At 36.2% G+C, this 23,989-nt stretch overlaps 1 protein-coding gene across 1 annotated transcript; it reads left to right on the top strand.

Moving 5' to 3' along the window:
* The first annotated feature begins 623 nt into the window (after positions 1-623).
* LOC146734049 (uncharacterized) lies at positions 624-1,651 on the top strand. Its single transcript, XM_085508334.1, has 3 exons — positions 624-864; positions 1,099-1,173; positions 1,477-1,651. Exons 1-3 carry the CDS (start codon positions 737-739, stop codon positions 1,583-1,585), a joined length of 312 nt encoding a protein of 103 aa, XP_085364460.1. The 5' UTR covers positions 624-736; the 3' UTR covers positions 1,586-1,651.
* The last annotated feature ends 22,338 nt before the right edge of the window (positions 1,652-23,989 follow it).

The raw sequence follows: 23,989 nt of genomic DNA, 5'->3' as shown, positions 1-23,989 counted from the left end.
AAGTTTGAATGACAACTGACAAAGCATGTTCAAAATACAACATTTTCAAAAAACAAGATGGCTGTCAGTCGGCCATTTTGAATCGAGTCACTAAACCACTGCATGTGCATATGTCTCACATAAAGTACTAGGCACATGCAAAGAATGAACGGAATTGGTCCAAGGGATATGACTCCGGACGGACGCACGGACGCACGGACGGAGACCGAATTATAAGTCCGCGAACGGGGACTAAAAAGTGCCTCATAATTCAGTCAAAATTAAAATACGGAAATGAAGCTTACGTCTTATAGAATCCATGCGTCCAAACCACAACTCAGTGGCAATGGCCGGAACGATGTCATTTTCGATCGTTCACGTGGATGTGCTCCGAAAACAAACACTGAGAAAACGAGACAATTGTGATTTCTCACTTTAGGGGCGATTATTTCGTGTTCAGCACATTTGTTTGTTCCAACAACTTCAAAATCAGTTATTTGGAAGCTCGGCATAAAAACAAGACATTGGTTACTGTTTTATTGTTATTATAACTCGTTTTATCGAAGGTTTTCCGTGACCATGTGAAGTTTTTCGACTGCTTACTTGATAACGCTTAGTGACGTAACTAATTATAGCCCGCGATTATGCAAAGTGGGCGGTGTTGTTGTCACATCGCAAACAGTCCTTATCATAATGGGGTGTTTGTTTTTCGTCTGTTTTATTTGAGGCTCAGTTTACTTCAGTCTCGGGCTTCAGTATGCCGCGAGTTTCAAAAATATTTCACGGCGAAAGAAAGCGACAACGTTACGAGTCGTCGGCAAATTCAATAACCCCGACTAGTGATTGTGCTCAGAATGCTGTGGAAACCGCGATGACATCTGTTGGGTAAGTCCCCATGTTTTGCTCAAGTGTATTGAGAAGAAATTTTCGCCGATGTTTCGCGGAGGAATTAAAGGTGCTGTATGTTCGCCGTTAACGGCATTTTCTATAAATATGAATAAAAACATTCGCAATTACAATAGAAACAGCTGTGAAATATTTCTTTTGATATTCGTGAGGATGTGTTATTCACACTTGTAAGCGAGTTCTTTATTAGTGTGTTTCTTTTGTTTCACGCAGAGACAGCTACCCATCGGTTGCCCGAGATTGCATGCGTAGTTATCTCCCAGGAAATGTGGTGGAGAAATACGAGAGGTGAATAATTAGACAGTCATTTCAGGGGCAACTTATTTCAATGTTGTACATTTTTTGTTCGTTTCGCCAATTTTCACAGACTTGACCTTTGTCGTGTAGCTATGTTCTTCATAGTACAAGGTTATTCCTGATTGAGCCTTCGCCTCCCAAAACAACATAAAATTAGATATAAAATTTATCATAGATTTTTTTAATTCAGAACGGTTATACCTGTAAATAATTTACATTGTAGGCAGCTGAAATACTTCTGGAACATTGAAGACAAATAAATATAAATTGTCTTATTTCTTTTTTATTTGGTAGGGTGGATACAAAGAGTTCTGTTCTGCATTGTCAACAATGCCAATCTGATAATGGAAGATATACTGCATTTTTTATGTATTCGGCATTGGTAACATTACTTTACATGTAATTGTTATTGATATTTTCTTTTAATTTTTCTATATTGTATTACTGTGGAAATAAAACATAATTCTGATGTTTTTGTTTTGCTCCTCTGTTTTAAGTTGCGGCTGTGACTTCAGACATCAGACAGAGAATATTTTGAGTGACAAATTAAAAATTACGAATTAGTCTGCATTTTCTTGGGTTTAGCAAAAGAGGACATTTTCATGACAGTGTGAATTTCTAAAAAAGGAGAGGAGCATCAATACACCAGATTTATGGAGCAGATAAGGGGGTGAAAGCTGAGCATGTAATGAATCCAAGTACAACACACGAACAATTTCAGGACTATATACACAATTTATTTACATAACTGTGTTCAATCACTTAGTCACGTTTGAAATCTTTTATCCTGTGTGACAGTCGCCACGTTTATGTCCTTTCATAGGCTTACTACATGTTTGACAGTGTAGTTTTTTATGTGCACTGTCCCCGCTGAATTTCGTTGACTCATATTTTGGCCCCTCTTCATATTCGAAGTGGTCTAGTTTCGAAAGTCTCTTCGTTTTGTTTACTTTCGTCTTCTTTTTTCTGTCTGTCTGTGCTTTGTACTCAGCATTGTGAATTATGGATTTGTCGATATGTCTCCAGGCTAAAACGGCATGTTGTGTTGTCGAAATTTCCATGGCATTGTAAAACTTTGAATTGAATTTCAACAACCCACTGTTGAAGTGTGCTATTGCTAAACACAATCCTAGTATCATTTCAGTTGCGCCGTGGTTTTGCTCCTTTGGGTAAATATCGCCAAATTACATGATGTAGCAATTCATTCTGATTCTGCGTGTAGCAGTTCACTGCTCCTTCCAATAACGCAGAATCTGACAGCTTGTCAATGATTAGTTAAAGCCCACTAATCACTGCCTCAGGTATTGGTCTCTTTAGAGGTCGGTATGTGTCTGTTTCCAAAACCTTGTCGTTCTTCCACTTACACCAACTATTGGGTCCAGGTGGGCTGTCGTCATGTAGTGGTTTCTCAAAAGTACTAGAGTAATGCTTGAGAATTGCCATGGTGGCTCTCTGCATCGCTGGAACATTGCCTACAATAAAATAAAAATAGTCAAATTTATTCAATGATTATATAATAACCAATGTGTACTTCCAAACTATAAGGTAATCAAGGTCATTCTCTATTATAAATTTCCGAACATGCCACATACTTGTATTTTAGAATAACAATAATAGGAACATGCCGATTTGACAATGAACTGGTGATAATTACCTTTGTTTCCTCGAATGGCGATACCATAGAATACCTGAAATGCGTTGATTAGTTTCTTTGTTAACAGCCCTCTTTCAGTTAATGATTTTCTATCATCAAGTTTAGTTCCTGGAAGGTAAAAAATCACATGAATATTTTCAATAGATGCTCCTATGTTATACACACTGAGTAGGTAAATTTGATTGTATTTTTATTCAACTCGGAGATGTATACTTTAAACCCCGTAAAAAGATGCCTGAAATTACTGTCAGACAAAAATGTAACCTGAAATACAATCAATCGGATTAAAATAAGATCTTATTAGACATTTTATTTATGTATTATTCTCATATTTATGTTTTCTATTATTCCTTTTCGCAAGTGTAATTATTTTATTAGTCTGATCATCAAAGCAAACCCCTGTAAGACGTCACGCAAACTACAACAACCAATCACAAAAGTAGTTAGATACGACATGCACACAAATGTTCTCACCACAGCATTCAAGGCCTGGTCTGATTGGTTGACTAGTCTAGTTATTTGATATCTCGTCTTATGGAGGTTGGTCAGATTTATGAGCTTCGGGGATAAGACTAAAGAAATAATTATACTTGCGACAATATGAAAAGGAAACGAAAAATATAAATATGAAAATAATAATACATATAGGTAAAAATAAATAAAAAAAATAAATACAAGTAACATTTTAACATTACATTTTGACATGTGAGATAGACAGAGATATGAATTAAGTTTACCTTTCTTTGTTTGCCATAAGTTGTTGAGATAAGTGCCCATCCTTTTTTGTATGTGTCCAACACACTCTTCTTTGTTTACTACAATGCCTTCATCTATATATGTGTCTCTAACGGCCCCGAATGCAGATGAATCGCCTTCACCAATGTATGTTGTATACCTACAATTGATAGACACATGTATATGGGTTAGTAGTTTTAGAAAGCAAGACATTTTAGAGGATTTTACAAACAAACAAAAGAAAAAGAAAAAAAAATACAGCAATTCACAAATTCAGCAAACAATCCTTAAAACAAAAAGGACAGCAAAACAATGTCAGGAGTAAAAAGATGTTTGACTATTTTAAAATGACATTTTATTCACATACACACCTCATGTGGTGTTTTTCCTGAGATCGTTCGAATAAAACAACGGCCCTATCCTCTTCCATCCGCTTTGCTGACCCAACATGGTTCATCCTACAGTTTGGTTCTTGCTCCAAGTACCACTGCATATACCCCATGTCCTTCGGTTTATCATTCTTCTTGCTTCATTGTGGACATGTTGCACACATATGGTGTTTGTCCAAGACTTTACCTGAAATACACCATTCCAAAAAAAAGGTCAGACAATAAATAACATGTACGGACGATTCGTATTACCAACTTGTAAATTATTTGCCAATTTTAATTGATTTTGCCTGCTTAAAATGTAAATGTTGGCGATTGAATAACAGATTGAGCTAAAGAAATCATTCTGAAAAGATTTTAGATTTTGAAGTGCGAACTCACAAAAGCACGGCCCGACAAGTAAAAACGTTTCAGCCCATGTGATTGGCTGGCGTGTGCAAAGTGACCAAATAAAAACCAACCAATATATTTGTTACAAAGGTAAACTTTCGCTTTGCCGAAATTACCACTCGGATATCGTGGTCTTGAAAACGGTGGCATAATTTCGATTACCAATGTTAAATATTTATTTCTCAATGTATTATAATGTGTTTGCACGATTTCACAGTAACTTAGTTGGCCGAAGCCTTAGGCGAAAATCAGGCAACACAAGAGACCGGCGGCGCCACAACAGGAAATGATATCGACGCAACAACAGGAAATGACACGTACGCCTATACATGTATTTTATATTCATCTCATTGGATTTGTAACCATGTTGATTTATTTCACATTCTTTGTTTTATTTTTCTCGGGTACTCCAGCTACCATCGACGGTTACTGCGACGTTTGCGGTTTCCTCATCATTTTCAATTTCTTCCATTTCAATTTTCAGGCCTCGCAATTCTTGGGCCGCGTCCTGAAATTCGTCTTCTAATAATTTCTCGGCTGAACTTTCAACATATTGTCGGAAAGGTGGCCCTGTTACTGGTGCTGGCAACCCTAAATAACTGGTCAACTTATGCAGGTCACTCCGTCCTTTTCCGATTGCCCGCATCCCAACTGCAACTTTTTATTGACGTAAAACCCTGGCCCTATCTTTTTAGATGAAAAAGAGCTGGACCGACTTTCTGCTGTTCTGCTGCAGTCTTTATTTGTTCATTGGATATCGAGATAACTACAAAGTCCCTGTCGGTTTCGCTCGGCTACTCTTTGCCAACTTTGCAGAAACTGCAAATTTCGTTCTTTATAGCACTGTTCAACATCGACATATCAACCAAACGCAACTCGCCGTGTTCAAATAAATCACTTCTTTCTTCACTTGTTTCGCCAGATAACAATTTTATTTTCCTACGCGAGGCCGATACAGACATGCCGCGAACGTCGTCGATACTTGCGTTCTCACAGATGTCGTAGTCTGACTCTTCCGATTCACTAACCTGACGATCTGATTCATGGCCGTCGTAACTATATTGTTGTTCTTTGTTGTCTTCCTCCTGGAATTGTTTTACCAGATCGTCTTCTTGGCAATGCCACGCTCCTCGCATTGTATCTTTTAACATTTTCTTCACTGGCGTGGTCATTCTCTTGATTCTCTTCTTTTTCCTGCCACATTTTTTCTTTCAGGGAAATTTTCGCGTGTTACTAGTCTCGTCCATAGTTTGTAAATGACAAACATAGTGCAGTCCGACATCCACCTTTTGTTTTTTGATCATGCATTCTAATGAAGACGATTCTTTTGAGGAAAACACCATGCGTCTTTTTGAAGGGTACAGAAGAAGTGATCCTTTACGTAAAATTGGATATTGGGAGGTTAAAAATAACAGCTCTTACCAGGGACCCTCAAAGTCTATACTCTCAATACAAACCAAAACAACACACAAATGTGATACAGCCATTTAATTTATTTTGCAATATATTTCTTTTTTAGCATCTCCTGATTACTATTTATTAACATATACTAGTACTATCGTGTAGCTTTCTCTTTCAAGAAAAGTAACAATGTGCATATCTTATCTGTAGGTGTTTACAAATTACAAACATTAGAAGTAATCCTACTTGTCATAATCTAGGCTATACTCAGTTATGTTTGTCAGTCATGAATATTAATGAAGAAATACTTATAGAGTGTGCTCAGGATAATCAAAAATTGTGCTTTTGTTTAAGGAAGAGAAAAACATGTATTTTTGCACCTGAAAAAAACATTCTTTTCAGCAAAATAAATATTACACTACATAAGATTAATGTCATAGTGCCATATCCCACATTTTTGAAAAAAAACATTGTCTAGTCCCCCAAAATCTATCTCGCTACCTTAAGCAAATGATCCCGAATGTAAAATGTACACTGACAGATGTACTGAATGTTTTGTTTTTTATTTCACACCCGGCCGGGACACTCGGCTAACAGAGTTAAAAAAAATTGGATGTTCTTCAAAATAAAAACAAAAAAAAACAAAAAAAATTCGATCAATTCCTGTTTGACCTGTAGCTGTCCGTCTTTTGAAAAGTATGCCCTCTTCTGGTTTTTCACGGACATGAGAAAAATATACCCTTTCCTCGGTAAAATTAAGAACTCACCTTGGTAATACGCGACCAGTGCTAGTACCTCTCGGGCTCAAACTGCACCCGGAATGTGCTTACAGCTGTTATCACGACAAATATTTGCTAAACTTTTAACCAAAATTTCTAACGCACCAATATTTTAACAGTGGCTCAATGCCGACCTGTCGTAAAGTAGCAACACCGGCATCGGCAATTACTTAAATTACTTTTATTAAATTTTTATACATTGACCTATAAACAAATTGTTACGACCAATATATGTGACGTGCCTCTTAAAAAAAACTAAAATAATTAATGATTCGCTGCTGCTGAAACAATAATTCTTAATTCATAAATATTTTCCTTCTTGGCTAAAATATGTTATTTGTAACATTCTAGAGACACACAAAAATGCAGTTCTACGAGAATTGCCGTAGAGACATGTTTTGACTCCAACTCATGTATTGGTTTTGCGTCTTACACAGACATTGGGTTTTAGAAAACGTACGTCTAGCACGTACAAGACGCGTAATTGTCACAGGACAACCAAAATGTAATTTGGGAATAACGATGTGCTCAAAAGAGATCAATCCTTAAAGCGTGCCCTTTACGGAAGAAAACAACAAACAAACAAACAAATACATTCAATCATTTATTTTACAAATATTGCTCGAATAATTACAGCATTACATTGTAATGGTCTTGTACATTTTATAATGAAATTATCTGAACAATTATTCAGTTTTGACAATTGATCACGTGACTACAACCTTTTATTTATTTAAATTTATTTAAAGAAATCTACCAGCCGAATTAGACATAGTGAATTGGCTTGTGGTCACCAGTTATAGCGAATTTTAGGCAAAACCCCTTTTCAACCACCGTTATATTGTGAAAAATTGCAGTGGAATTGCAACCGGGTAATAGCCATCTATTTTAAAGAACACGGGACAACGCAGACTTCGACGACGATATATGCCATTCATCACGGGTAACGTATTACGGATATGCATTCACCTTTTATTAGTAAGTATCTGTATTGGGATCGTAGATTTAGTGCCGTGCATGTCACGTTATCACATCATAGTCTGTACTCATGAACTGTGAATCGTTGGCATGCATGTGTTTACTCTTCGGCGTAACATACAGGAATTCGTTGAATATAAAACAGCTAAGCATATGAGTAAGGTTGATGAAGCATTCAACAACGCGTTGAAGTTTCATTCCAACAATCTCGTCGCAATGGCAAGTTTAATATTCATGAACAGGCATTCTGCTATAGTTGAACAAGTTGCCAAGTAAGTTGTCGCAATGCGACATCAAGAAAAAGATGATTTATGCCAAGTACAAACACGAATTCATCTATGCTCGCTTCGGTGCTACATGCTACCAAGATGCAGAACTCTTTTTAAAGCAGGCATTAAAGATCCCCAGTCCCACTCCTCCTCATTCTACTTACTGCATGTTTACTATGACGATAAATCTGATCACACACAAAACACATATCTACACAATGAAATACATTAGACTTAATGCTAGCAAAAGATGGTAAAACTCTGCCATTAGTAGGATGGAATGACATTACACGTCTCAAATGAGACGTTAGTATATTCATATCATGAATTACTGGTGCAGCTTTTGATGATCTTTTCAATGCTTTTTCTGTTTTCTGTGCTCCTAGAGCACGAACTGTTTTTATCATTTTTATATTATTTTCTGCAGCTTTATTGTGCCCAATTACACCAGATGTGTTAACAATGCTCCTAGCTTTATTCTAACTGACTTTTTTTCACTTAACAAACATTCAGTTTCTGTAGGGAAATTAATGCACTCAATTTGCTCTTTAAAAAACTTAATCCCACATAGGTTGGAATAAGGCATTTTAACATTATAGTTAACCTATTAATATTCCCAGCCTTTATCAAGTCATCAAGTTCAATCAGTTCTAAAGACGCTCATAAAAAACACAATTTGAATAATTAAATACTTCATCATTCACAGTAACCATAGTTTGTATCTCTCCTTCTGGTACTGAAACACGTACTAAATGATCTCTCAATTAAAGAAAAGTAGCAGATTTTTTTGAATTAGTTGACTATAGATATGCAAATCTAGTTATTAAACAAACAATTAAAACGCACAATTCATGTGTTGTTTTTACCAATAGTCGATGACATTTTCAGTACAAGTTTACTAAAGGGCTCCATGCATCATCTGTATATGTCAATTTGAATACAGTATGACTGAAAGTGCATAATGTTGTGATTATAATCATACATACAGACAGAGAAACTATGAATATAAAAAGCCATTTTTGTTTAAATCTCCACAAAAATATGACATACATGTACACTTAATAAGCATGATCTGGATCTGAATGAAATCGCTTGGTAGAGAAATGGTTTTAGGATCTGTTTACATATTGTGATTTTAGAATCTTAGACAAAGAGGCCATTAATTTGACAAATTTGATCAAATCAAACAATGACACAACCTAGTACTTGTGTGTGCAAACTTATCTGAATCATACACTATATAAGTGAATCATCATGAACGTGAATAAAAATAAAAAAAATCGGCACCAGTCTGCCACTTGTGTTTGAATCCCCAATAAACAATATGACTCGCTCCTGTAACCCAGTATGCATGATATTGACATAAATATGATATTGCCCTGTTTTCTGAGAAAGAGCTATTAACAGGTGCAGGCATCAGATTGCAGCAAATTTGAGGACCAAAATGGCCACCAGTCAGCCATAATTTGTTAAATAATTTTTATTTCATGTAACAAAAAGTACAAGGCTTTTACGAATGAGAAATAATAATAAAAATCTATATGCATATGTAAGTCATCATGGTCATGGTGTTTGAATCATATCAGTCAAAGCAATTCTGAAAGACAACTCTGGACGTACAGATGGAACCCAAAATTAATAGTCCCCAATTTTGGACTTTGTTCGAAATGAAGACTAATAAGATCGTTTTATAAAGTACTCTGAGAGCGCAGATCTACACCAAGCAGTTCATTTTCCGTATACAATGTGATCGAGTTTGAATAAAATATGTCCACACATGACTGAAATCCGGTTCTGGAATGGCAGGAATGATATATTTTTAGCACTAAAATAGTTGCAATCAGATTATGAAACAATTCATGTGCATTTGTATGTGTGACGATTGAATAAAATCAACCCAGGCATATCTGAGATTTTTGGATGGGGACTAAATATGCAGAATATAATAAAATACAATATAAATAGAGAGTCAAAATAAATCAATTTTTGTTTTCAAATTATGTATCACATGCCTCAAAACTCAATTTTAAAATTAACTATTTCCACTCCAAACATTGACCAATCAATTTCAATTAACTTCCGGTTGATATGAAAGATCAGATGTAAGATGGTGACATCCATCCTTTTAGTTTTTTTACTTTTCATATGTTGTTAATCTATTTTGCTGGGTCAACATTACTACTCAGAAAATTCATTATTACCTGCCATTAAATAACAACATGTCAAGGTGTTTTCCCCTCAGATTAGGCGATGCAGTGATATTATAAAATCGTTCATCATGCAGCATTTAAAAATGCACATTATTATTTATATCAGGTGCACTGAATTCAACAAAGAGTGTAGAAACGAGAGGGTCAACCAGTTCTTCAAGCCATTGTATTTTTGTTTGTATTTGACAACAATGTAAGTGTTGGCATATCTAGAAAATTTCCTAACTCATCAAAAAATAATTCCACCAAAATTGCTCTGAAATATTGTTTATGAAAACAATGTTTTTCGATGTTAATCTATTTAAATAACACGAAGATTTATAATAGTGATCATTTACGATTGTGGTGGAATTTCTATTTCTTCAATAATTTCTCTTACATACCTATACTATGAGGCTATTATGAGGATACCTCAAAGTATGCACGAAGACAGTACAGCGAGAGTATCGACCGACGCACAGTGAAGGTCGATGCGACGGCATACTGTCTGAGTGCATACTTTGAGGTATCACAACAGAACAGAATCAGTAAACTTCTTTGTGTGGAATCCGGTTAAACCCTGGTGGCAACCATGTTTGTTTTTATTATTAGAGGACGATTACGCTCGTATTAATTCCATATTTGGAATTCACATTTCCTTATATGGTAGGATGACAATATCTCGTAAAATACTGCAAAATTACGGCACGCTGTAACTTATGGTGTTACGGTGTATAATAATGGGTATTATATCTTGGTGTGCTAATACAGATTTTACATGAACCCTGACAGACCGAACATAAAATACTTGAAATTACTGCGTCCACCATATAAAAATACTGATGTCCATCTTGAGTCTATTCTATCTCCGATTACAAGAAACACTATCCGATAACACTTTTATACACAGATACAAGTGTGATAAGTTTCACCTATTTTTTTTTGAAAACACATTGGTAAGAATCAGTATGTTTGTGAACCAATTCCAGAAAATCGCCTTTTTGAATAGTATCAGTAAGTATACACACAAGATATTAAAGCAATTATCATTCATAAATTGTGCAAAAATGAGAGTAAAATAAGGTTAATTTTTGCTACAGTTGCACTTGGTATAGGTTTGAATGTACCACATATCCGTACCATAATTCACTATAAGTCCCCAACCTATCTTGAAAAGTATTTTCAAGAAACAGGCAGAGCTGGGAGAGATGGAATGCCAAAACATGCGATTTAGTATTACAATATCACTGATATACGTAGCAACATGCCTTGAATTAAGCATAACATCACATGATACTGCAGACATGAGAACACATTTTACAGGCAAGTTATGCTTGAGTATTTTAGTCATCAACCTAGTGAAACTGTTGAATTGGGATCATGTTGTGGATATTTTGACCAAATAATTAATTCTTAAACAAATATTTTAGTGGGGGCATTTGAAAAGTTCATTGTCGTGATACCATGCAGTAATTTAAAATCCTGGAAGAAATACAAATCTTGTGGTGTCTGACAAAAATTGCATCTCATTTAAACTGCATAACTTCCGTCAGGAGGCCTCAGAAAACATTGCAGTTACAAGTGCTGTGCAGATGGAATATCTGAATGTTCTTACTGTAATAATTAATTTGAAAAGCATTGTGTAAAATTATGTAAAAGTAGTAAATTCTCACCAGAATGTATGTATCATGAAAGATTCATACATTGAGTGATCTCAATTAACGTAAGAGGCCTCTTGAAAACTGCAACATATCTCAAGGTAAATTTGAGCTAGAACACAGAACTTTCACAACAAATATTCAACTGCAGTTTACTTTCATTCAATTTATATTTGTGATCTGTGCATTGATTGGAAAGAAATGGTAAATTTATGTATAAGAGAGTATATATATACACTGCATGAAAATTCGAATTTCCGTCGTAGCCGCTTGCCGGATTAGCAACGTGTTTTGCAGTAAATCCGTTGTTTATATTTGGGTGCGTAAACGTTCGAATTTCCCTCGCGTAATCGTCGAAACTGAAACGACGTAAATTTAGAAATTGCGCGTTTGATACGCCCAATGTAAACAGCGGAAATTCCCAAATTTGCTGTCGGTTTACTCTGAACTTAAAGAATTAATATACTACGTTGCCCGTTGTATATTTTCAACGTAAATTGACGGGCAACTCTGAGTGTGTCGTTGTTTTACGTTCAACTTATTAAGCGGAAATCACGCAGCTTGAACTGCTGCACTACTGGCTTGACATGGTAGAAATCCTTCACTTTTCATATAAACCTGCTTAGGTGGCCAGGTCTAAAGACTATAGAAATATATTTCTAACTAATCCGTTTATAATTTACTAATTTATCGTCAACTATATATTTTTTTGTTTTACAATGGTATTGTTTGAACTAATACTCAATGATTCGATTGTGGTGAAGTGCTTAACTAGCGACTGTAATTGTACATTACATAAGTATGCTATTATAGCGACATATAATAATTTATTACATACGAATCCATAGTGACTAATAATAATATTACTTCTGTTATTGCGCCCTCGCCGATCTCAAATCCAGTTGAACTTTACAATTCATGCGAAGCAAAATAGCTCCTTATCCTGGCTTATGCGATGGTTGTGCGCCCTCTGTAAATTGAGTATGTTTATCTATGGAATTAACACTTTAGCGACTATTGACATTTTGTGAAGTGGCCTTGGACCTTACGTGGATCATGGAAGGTACTAACGGAAGAAGCCACGACGCTATTGTTTTAGCTTTGCCCCATGATCGTTTGTCAATGTTTAATCACAAACATTGGTTCTGTTAGCTCTTAACACCTTCGTACAATGGGTTACGCTAGTCTCGAGCATTCGGTGATATTCGGAGCATGTTCGGAAGCGATAGACGAACCTCGCATGTAAAATGCTGAAAATGGCGTCTAGGTTAAATGCTGTTGTTTCCGGAGATCTTGGCGAACTTTAATGAAAAGTTAGCAGACATAACATCGATTGGAGAAGAACTGATGAACTATCGTGAATCTTTTTTTGTATTTGTAACGGTGATGAGACTTAATCAATAATTGCCTGTGATAATAACGACTGCATTATTCAATGGAACCATTGTCATTGCGTGGGTTTGACGCCCGAAACTATTGAAATTTCCGACCACCGGACATCGGCGAACACCACCAGAAAAGATAGTATCAAAAGAATGTCTAGACACTTTCTCTGTGATAATATTTTTTAGGAGTCCTTAGGAATTTTTTTTGTAGACACTCGAAATCTTGTTCTTGTTACAGTTGCTGATAACTAAAACATGTGAAATCTGTGAAGTCAAACGTTAATCTGTTGAATTTCCGGTTGTGAAATACGTATTTTGACCTTTCACACCTAAACCAACCGAGTGCGCATGTGTGATGACCGTAGTTTCATAATGCGCATATATTTTATGGTCACATTTAAAAATCGGCGGGGTTGTATCATATTCCACTAACTCTTTACTTGTGTAAACAATCGCAAACTATCATCGACATCAAAGATGAGTTAGACCATGGAACTATAAACCATGGTTAGACAATGTCCTCATCATGATTAACTTGGGTTGAAACAAAAGAAAATAAACCTGTTAAGAAGTTTAAGTGGCCACCTGAGAGGCGTCGTGGTTCCTTCCGTTAATACCTTCCATGCATGGATAATGTACGGGTTTAACCCGCACCATCGCTAATCCTACGAGCACGAAATGTGTTTTGAGGTTAACCTGAATTTGAGATTTACTGGATTCCGGCAGAGCAGGATCCCGGCGGACATTATCTCAGAAAACATGTGTTTAGATAATGTATTTTTTAAGTTACTGCCAACACATTACAATAGAACAGGGTCGACGATGAACGTTCATGTACTGTGAAATACTTTATTTTAGCTGGAATTATTGTTTGCTGAAAAGTGTTTTTGAGTGTTTTGCATGGATTTTGTTACTGATTTCTGACGAGTTGAATGTGACATATAGGAAAAAAGTATATTCGCGAAAATAAAGTATTTCACAGTAGATCTAAAAGGTCACCAATTTCAATCTTTATTTTAAAATACAAATAGTCCTATTGTTGCTTTATAAATCATAATATATAATATACAGCTAAAAAATAGGTGGTTTAACAATTAACGGATTATGGTACGCTCACATTAAATGCCATCCTCTCCATGCGATGTACTGTCTGGGAGTTTGTTCTACCCTGATTGTGTGTACAAGGAATGTTTTCTATATCATCACTTATATTACAATTTTTAAACAAAATGCTATATTACTATGTAGTGTATTGCAATAATTGATGACCATGTAATTTTCAGGGAAAGTTTTATGATCTTTTTTTATGAAGATGATGTCTACTCATGAGTTACTGTAGCACACGAATCTACAGGAGTGTTTTTTGTGAACGGCAGGTCGGCCCTGGGATTCTGGCCCGGATTCACGCGACTAATTGACATAATTTTAAAACATACGACAATTCGTTCCACGCAACCCACTCTGTAAAATAGCGTTATTTCAAACAACACCACTTAGCATTAAGTAGTAATTAACGAGGCGTTATATTCGGACAACTTGAAGCGGGTGAGCCAACAACCAATAGCCAACACAGCGACAGGCGTATCTATAACTGTTGTGACGTTGCTTCTTATTCAAGGGCTAAAAATCGTTCTACGATTGCATCACTTCCGCTTTAGGATCTTGTAATCATGACAAGCACTACGGTCGACCATGGATGTTCTTAGTACATCCATGGGTTGACCATGGAAGGTCTTTTTACCTTCCATGGGTTGACGCTGTGACATCACGTCTATTCAGTCTTCCTACTTAGAATTCATAATTGAGATTGTTCTAGCATTTACTAATATTGTTGACGTTTATTATTTGGGCTTAAATGTAATATTCAAGATAATAAATGTTGTTAGATATCGATAATAAGGTGGTTTCACATTGTAAAATAATGGAAGCTTTTGTGGAGGGGCTGTGGCTTAACTCAATTTCGAATCAAAATATTCGGGCGGTATAAATAAATCATAGCTTAGAAGAGGCCCTTGATGAAAGGGCGGTGGTCTTTGCTCAGTGCGTGTTTGAATTTTATGTAAGTAAACAACGTGTTGTATACGTCGCTATGAGTCCATATCAAACACGACGCGGCGCGACAACCATTGCATTTTAATCCCAAGGTTAGGTGGCACATGGAGGTAAAAAGAGCCTCCATAGGTGGCCTAACTACAGCATGATCAAGCGCTAGATTGCGTAACCGCAACTATCATTGACCATGGAGGTATAAACAGATACCTCCATGCATTGACTAAATTAGGTTCGTGAAATTTGTTTTTACAATTGCAACCAGGATGGCTGTGAGAGATGTCAATTAGCCTGCCGAGGAAACAAAACCAATGGTTGGTATATATTAAAGGAAAACTAATTTCTCAATGGTTATTCCAAAGACAGCATTGTAGAAACGTAAAGCAGAGACTTCAATTTAAGACAATATTCCGATAATGCAGACTACCTTTTCGTCGAAATGTGCTACGTACATGAAGGAAAACACCGAGAAACAACACGCTGGGGTCCGGCGTGTTGGACACTTCTGACGTAACCAAACTGCGGCCTAAATAATAATGTGTGAAAGCGAAAAAATAACTGACGTCGAGACACCGTGTCCACTTCCTGTTATACTGTTATCTGCATTTTCTGAATTTGCTTTGGCATCGATTTATAATTATAAATCCAACATGTATACCTTCCTTGTTACTTTACTGAGTAATTATAATTAAAATGACAGAAAATTGGGTTTGGGCGTTCCGGTGGACGGACGTTTCGGCCATGGGTTTCAATATTTGAAATTCGCACCTATCGTTATATGTGTAGGTATCAGTTACTAGTATTTCAAACAATAAGTATGATTTTTGTGCCATTGAAAAAATGGTATATGCTTGTATTTTGTGCATGTATTTATGACCAATTTCAAGAATAAGAGTCGTAACTTTCGTAGGTACAAGTATCATGACTCTTCCATACATTTCACTTACGTTCATTAAACTTGAATGAAGTCGCCGCTTGAAAAGAATGCTATTTACGAAGTTTAAAATAGCCAAGCCTTCCGGATTCGAGCCTCTTGATTGATTCGACAACGGTAGCTATCATGTATTCTAAAAAGTTGAAGATCGGTAAACATAAAACTAATCTAAAATATCTCCTGCTTTTCACGTGCGACATGTTTATTAACAAACATAGTTAATATTAATGCGTGAAATCTGGAGGTCATTGCCCATTGCTGCACATAATTCAAACACGTTGTAATAGAGTTCATACTAATATTCACTCCATTTCAAATAAACTAATTCACCATTGAAACATCGCCCAACAAAGATGTCGCTGATCACTCAGTTGTCGCAGCGTGTGTTGTACCATGATACACCCAGTTTCGACTTTTGTAAAATGCGATAGTAAAAATATACGTTTCACTTGGTATCACCATGGTGGTAAAAAAGACTTTTACCTCCATAGTATCACATTAGGGTAAAGCTGTGGATGGGGCGCTAAACGGCGGGATATTCGGTACCCTTGAACATGCAATAGAAATTACGTGTATACAGTATATTCTAATTATTCTTCGCAAATAAAACAACAATACAAATAAGAACTTTTCATTATCTAATTTACATAATACTGAACATAATAATGACCGATAAGACTGGTTGTTACAGTTGTTGTCTATTACACGATATAAGTGATCAGTTGTTCACAGAAATATTTAATACATAGTCAGGAATGATGTCGTCATTCAAGTTTACAAAAATATTAAAACATACTAGTAGTTTATTCCGTTATTTCGGCGTACATGTTTAGTTGTTTACATAAATATTTAGTGTATAACCACTTTTTTGAAAAGTTATTTTCCAAACTAAAAAACGCCAACGTCCTTTAAAATAGTATGATACAGGTACAAATTTGAAGGGCGCTGGTCGTTGCGCAGCGCGTTTTCGTACTTCATGTAATGAAGCAATGTTTACACGTGTTGTATACGTCACTATGAGTCCCCTATCCAACAGGACGCGATGACCACCGCCCTTTGTTTTGTTTATTTTGGCTCATAAAAAAAACGTGCTGCATTTGTTTGGCATATTTCAGAATAATATTGTCCGGTCGTATTTTTACATATTTAAGGATCTGTTTATACCAACCGAGTGCACAGTATTAATTTCACCCAACCTGTCTAATTTCCGCTTTATTTTGAAAATATCGCCCGCTGCGCGCATTTTAATTCGTGGTTTTGGCATCGTTATTTTTGGGAAAACACATCAATATTTTCTTCGTTTCTTTGCCCTAGGGAGTTAGCGTTGTCTTTATCAAGTAACTGTCTCGATAATCATTGATGAAAGGAGAGAGCAGTCCTGGATTCAAACGGAACACAGTTCGGCTCCTTCAGCATGTTAAACAAAAGGTCGTAGTTCAAGTTGCGTGCGCGAATGATACAAGGGGGCAAGGAGGGTTATTTTCGTTCAACGTAATTGCAATATTTTTTTGTTCGTACAACGGAAATTGGAAAAATAAATTCCGTAATTGTGTAATCACAGGCTAGACGTACGACGTAATCAATCAAATATTGTTATCGTACACTGTAAAAATGTGTAATTTTTCTCGGTACGTACAAGAATTTACATCCAAATTAAAGTCGTAAAGAATAATCCAGCGAAATTACATTTTCGAAACTGTGAAATGACTAGATGACACAATTCATTGCAAAATTCAATTATCACTGTAAATTCTAAAAACGTCTTTTTTTTCCCTTGTAAATTGTAAAAGGCTCTTTTTATTTCCCGTAAAACTGTACTAGCTACCCCCTTTATCCCCCTGCATACAAAGAATCATAGATTGTCGTTCGTCCGTATCGTGTCGTTCGGATTTTAATAGTAATTAATACTCTATTACTCGTTGTATCCGTAAACTTTACCATTGAAACAACAAATTCAACCACTCGTGTACCAGTGATCAGTGTTTGAGCCAGCGATTGGTGTTTTAAATAAGAAAAGAAAGTGATATAAATGTGGTAGTTTTTTTCGGTCGGAAAAGATCCCGTGGTCGGATATTATGTGATAATTGGTTGCTTAAAACCGATAAAAGCGGGTGATTGGGCGAAATTAGTAGCGTGGCAAGTTTATAAATTGAGAAACGTCACCAAGTAAGGACACGGTAGAAAGAGTTGATAGTAAACGCAGGGGTTTACAGCGCGGGAGCAGCCACCACCCCTTTACCGTGAAAGCGTGAAATCGCGACAGATTTGTTTCGTTCTTATATTTAAATGATCCAAAAAGAACGCGTTGGAGATATATGCCTATGCAGAATTTGGGTTGCCAGTACATAATCCATTTTTAACACCTTGGCTACTACTATTGACAATGGCTAGTTATCCTGACTTGGCACTTGGGGTGACCGGTAATCAGTGTCCACAACGTGCTGTGCATGTTTTCGGCACGAATTCAGTTGTAAGCTGAAATTTTCATATGCGTGTTTGGTAGTCGTTAGCTAAACATTTTTGGGTTTCGTTTGCAAAGTTACAGAGTTTCGTCTAACTGTTTTTGCTGACATACATTGTATATTGTATATAGTTTTGTCTTATCCTCTCAACTGTGATGTGGTATGTAATCTGATAGTATTACAACTCTTAATTTAGCAAATCTTTGGAATGTTATATTTATTGTGATAATCAAGAATATAGATTTGCCCGAAGTCGGGAGTTGTGAACAAATAAACTGTTAATAAAGAGCTTTGGTTATGTAAGATCCATGGTACGATCTCCGTGATAACGGGTGGATAGAAACGCAGTCTCTCAACCCCAGGTTGGGAAACGATAATACTTTTTTTGTCTCAATGCGTGTTACACGTTCGTCAAATTGTTTATTCGTTAACCCATGGAGGTCTCTTTTTACCTCCATGGTTAACCCAAGTGAACGCAAGCCTACTTTTCTATTACCATAAAATTAGCATATGGTATGACATATGACAACAGAAGCCTTCTTGAATCACATCTACGCATGCGTATACCCTTCGTTTCGATTTTTGGCACAACGCGAGAGACGGTAGATTATTTACCGAAATGTGGGAAAACTACGAGGATTTTGTCGATTTCGATATCGATTGAAATGATATATTGCAAGGGGGCCCAGAGAATGTTGCTGCTGAATGCACGAAAGAAGGCTACGGAAACAGAGACATCGACGCAGCCATCCATTCTGTCAGGGCCGCAAAAAAACGTATCGAACGTAGTTTATGTGTTAAAACACGATCTAAGTTTGATCGAAACAAACAGAACAGCCATTAAAACAGCATTGGACACTTTTTTTAACTTCCACCTCAATAGTAATAAAATAATAGCTCAAGTCGGAAAAGTGTGTTTGTGAGGTTTGTTAAAATCAGATACTGTCACTATAACATCGAATTTGGTCATTCGAATCGCCATCTTGATATAACCATAGCTCCATGATATAACCATGGAGATAAATGATATAACATGAACAAATTTTGTACACTCTAAATCAGGGAGCTGTTTAATTCAGTGATTTTCTGAGAAGAATATCGGAATCAAACTACACCAACATGATTCGGATATTTCTAAGATATAAATCAACGGTTCTTCAAAATTGTAGGCATCAATATAAAAAAAAAACACTTCGAACAGTCGTTTTCTTCGAACGATACTCGACGACCATCTTGGTTCGTGGGCGGATACAAGTATCTACGGGGGCAAAACTAACGGTAAAATGATCGACTGCTAATAATACTGCTGTTAATACTGCTTCTACACAAAATAATCTATGTTGGGGAATATTTAAAATATTAAACAAAAATATGACGACTGTGATCGTTTTAGATGTAGGGACGCATTTTCATAGGGTGAAAACTTTTTGTACAGCGTCACCGTAATAATGAACAGTGCTGGCTGTGATGGTCTGAAATTCTGGATTTTTGTTATGTCAATTAAATGAACATATCTTTTAAATTACACGTGCCTTATCAGTAAGCTTTTACGGACACAAATTACACACGCAACTCGGAATAATTTCGAAATAAGCTGTATAAAATGACAAAGATTCACAGGCGCAGAGCGGAAGACAGTGTAAATCTAGTCACCGGTTTCACTCCACAAGCATAACGCACACTGTTACTAGCGATTGGGGGGATTAACATCTTAGAACAAAGGCGTTTCCCAACCGGGTCTTGAGGGACTGTGGTAGAAATAAGTACAGTCTATTTAGAGTGGGACTATGTAGAGAGAAAAAGGAGTGCATTTTTTTAATAATTTCATTCGGGCGACATCACAACTTTGGCGTCCCGGTCAGTTTTTATCGCTCATTGTCGCAGTGCCAGGGGAGTTCCGATCTGTTTATAAATATTCATGAAGCAATCGCAGCTGTTCTGAGAATTATTCGGACAGTCATTTAACAATATATCTTGGAACTTTGCAAAACACTTGAGTCTTTTCCAATCTAGTCTTGATGGCGCCGTTGTTTTGGCACGCCCACAATTGGGACCATTTCATAATTTTGCTAGATGCGGGTAAAACGTTGTTTTCAAAACGTCACGCCTGGTTACAATAAAATAACAGGTTATATGTTGCATATGCGTTCAAGTGTTATATTTTAATTTTAAATTGTTATAACTATATGAGTCCACTTGACATAACACAATTTACAAATCAACTCCCTAGTGTTGAATAACCCCAGGTATTAATGAACTCATTGGCACCGCTGTAAAATTAGGTGCGTTTTTTTTTAGAAAATGCTTTGTCACAGAATAATAGTCTGTGGAATAGTATGAAATAGTTATGGGACAAAAACAACAAACCTGCTTTGAAATCGAAAAAAATGGGTCTTTTGATTACCGGGGACACATTTCAATGAACTTGATCACGGGAAATGCATGGCGCAAATTTCAAGCGGAAATTCCGAGGTGAGCTCTCGTTATCGCGTCATTTTTACAAGGTTTGCCATTTTTTTGTCACGTGGTAACAATGACTGTCCGGTTAGTGCGAACTTGTCCCTCTATATTTAGGCTTTTGAATCATAAATTCTAAAGTATGGTTCTGAATGAAACAACAGGCAGAGAACACTTTATTCAAACACGTCGTCAAACCCTTCTCACTACCTTAACGTGACAATGACAAACGAAACAGCGTTAATTTTTGACATAGAACAAAGGGAGATAGAACAGTGGTGGACGGTGGACTAATCAGAATATCTGAATCATTCCTCGGTACTGGCATTTTGTGGTTCTTTGCTAAGACCGATATAAAAAATAAATGTAGTAGTCCAGATAATCGTGGTGTCGTAATTATTCAATATATACGTTAAGACAAAACATCCTTTCCCATTTATACTTAATATATATATATTGTGCGTGGACGTTTTTGAACGAGGTGAAACTTTACATTCTCCTGATTGAATAGTGTAACGAAAGAGACACTGGAAGCAATGTCAGAGTTGCTTCGTCGAAATGAGTTTGAGAACCTTCAAACCGTTTGGGTCCGCTTCTTGGCATATGCCAAGTTATGCCCGTCTAATCGTTTAACAGGAATTTACAAAAAAAATACTGGTTGCAGCACATGAATATTCGTCGCCGACGACAGTTTGCATTCATTCCATTCATTACTACTGTATCGATCATATATATAGTTATGTGTTCTCTGAAAATTCACCACTGATTTCGGTTCGTGCCGAGCGTTCAAGTAGATCTTTAACGTGAACGCCACTAATGTGTACTCGAAAGTGACTTGGCTGAGAAATGATTACGTACTACAATATACTAACACTGACACTCTTTTTCTAACTTTCGAAAATAATGGTTTTAAGAAACATTCATTGTGTGTTTTAATCATAGGTTAATCAACAGTATGTTTATAAGTTCAGTCACGGTTTTAGTAACCCTGGTTCAGTCACATCAGACAAAACAAATATCACTTAATGCCACAGTGGTAACACCTCTTTTGTTGTAGAAGTAACACACGTGATTATAAACAATGTATTAACAAACAAGTGTGAGCTGTCTTGGCTGAGTTCAAGTGCAGCCCCTTACACGTTTTTTTTCCAAAACGTAAAATATGACGGAACTTCGTTCTATCATACTAGACTTTTCTTTAGATTTTTGAAATGTCATGAAATTGAACTGATAAAGACGTACAAGAAACGTGATATATTGGAGCTAAGCACGTCTGGGGGTACATCAATCCTCAAGCCACGACTGTGTTTGTCGTTGATGGCGGGATCATGACGCGGGAGTAATTGTATTTAACAAGCAATTTAAAAACAAGCCGTACGAGGGCGCTATATATGAATATGGAATAATTTTATTATATTTGCTAAAGCACATTTAAATTGTAAACGGTTATACACACCATGTAAGGATAAATATTATAAGGCAGTTCCCGGAAAACGTCAAAATAAATGTAATTTACAATGGGCGTACTCTGCGTACATGACGTTGGAAGAACACAAGAATACGCCGGAAACCGTTAAAGTAATGATCGGTTACCCAGCTGTATATGTTGTTTCAGTTTCAACGTAAACTGGCGTATATTTTTGCATTTACGTTTCTTCCGTCCAACTTAATCAGCCGTTATTTAAAAGTATACGTTATAAACGTTGAACGGAAATCTGCGGTTTTTCAGAAATTACCGTTGATTTACGTTGGACTGAATGGACGACAAACGTAGCATTTCCGGCTGACGGTGACACGACGGATATGCCACCCCCATAGTCCGACGGTTACGCGACGGTTACATGGCGGATTTACTGCATAACCGCCATGTAACCGTTGTGTAACCGTACCGGAAACACGCGATTTCATGCCGTGATAATACTAAAAAATAACAGTACTCATCCTGTATTTATCACAGTGAAGTCTCTGCATTCTCAAATTATGGCTCCAGTTCCAAGTAATACGGTTATATAATCACCAACACACACCTTTCATTTTCACTTGCATCCCTGATAAGTATTATATCAATTTGGGGTAATAATGCCAGTAGTCCATAACCACTCCACAATGTCAGCTTAAAAGTTGACAGTTTTGTTTTTGCTGCTCAATTGTAATTGATACTTCGGAACTCCCTATTTTTGTAAAATGGGTGGTGATATCATATCTTATAATAGGCAGTGTCTTAAGTCATGTTCGGGCAAATGAAAATTATATAACTATGTAAATTTAGCAAGTACAACATACAACACTTAAATATAATCACATGCACTATGTTGTCAGGAATATTAGTGTTTTCCCATCATAAATGGTATCTTCTACAAGGTTTGAGACAGTTCATGTTAAAGTTATCAGTACACAAACATAATACTTGTTTCTCTAGTAATTTTGATTTTATTTTAGACTTTGATATGATTGTTTTGACACTGGTGTTTATGAGTTACAATGTAATTTTTTTTTCAACAATTACTTTTTAATTACAATTAATTAATTATTATTTTATAATTTTGGTTTGTGTCACCATCTATGGTGGTTTATGATGATTTCAACTATGGGAATGTGTGTACTGATAATTATTAAATGTTTTTGTGTGTTGAGAGGGGTGTTGCATACTAGTATTAGCTTTTTTAAAAGATGTATAAGTTTCCTGGGTACCTGTTGTGTATATCTATATAGAAGCTATGTTTTTTGGGTACCTGTCGCGTAAATCGATATAGAAAATATATTTGTTGTGTACCTGTCGCGTATATCTATATAGAAGTTAAGTTTCCTGTGTACCTGTCGCGTATATCTATATCGAAGCAAATCTGATTGGGTACTTGTCGTGTATAAATGCATAGAAGTTAAGTTTCTCAAGTTTTTTCTGCGCATAGCATACGGTTAGTCACGTATAAATCTTATTTTCTTTGGTTCTCGAGTACATGTTGCGTATATACCTAATTTATTGAGTATACTCTGAGTATATGCAGGTGAGTCACATTTAGCTGGGTTTTCTTGCATACTGTTGCCGAGTACAAAATGTCTATTGATTGTCTATTGCGT

This window comes from Saccoglossus kowalevskii, chromosome 15 (assembly GCF_978046115.1).
Source record: "Saccoglossus kowalevskii chromosome 15, keSacKowa6.1, whole genome shotgun sequence".
Lineage (NCBI taxonomy): Eukaryota > Metazoa > Hemichordata > Enteropneusta > Harrimaniidae > Saccoglossus > Saccoglossus kowalevskii.
This window is presented reverse-complemented; position numbering and strand designations above follow the sequence as displayed.

Coding starts and splice junctions, on each gene's coding strand:
- LOC146734049 (XM_085508334.1), top strand. CDS start 737: ATGCCGCGAGTTTCAAAAATATTTCACGGCGAAAGAAAGCGACAACGT. Junction 865..1,098: donor ACCGCGATGACATCTGTTGG/GTAAGTCCCCAT, acceptor TGTTTCACGCAG/AGACAGCTACCCATCGGTTG. Junction 1,174..1,476: donor GTGGTGGAGAAATACGAGAG/GTGAATAATTAG, acceptor TTTATTTGGTAG/GGTGGATACAAAGAGTTCTG.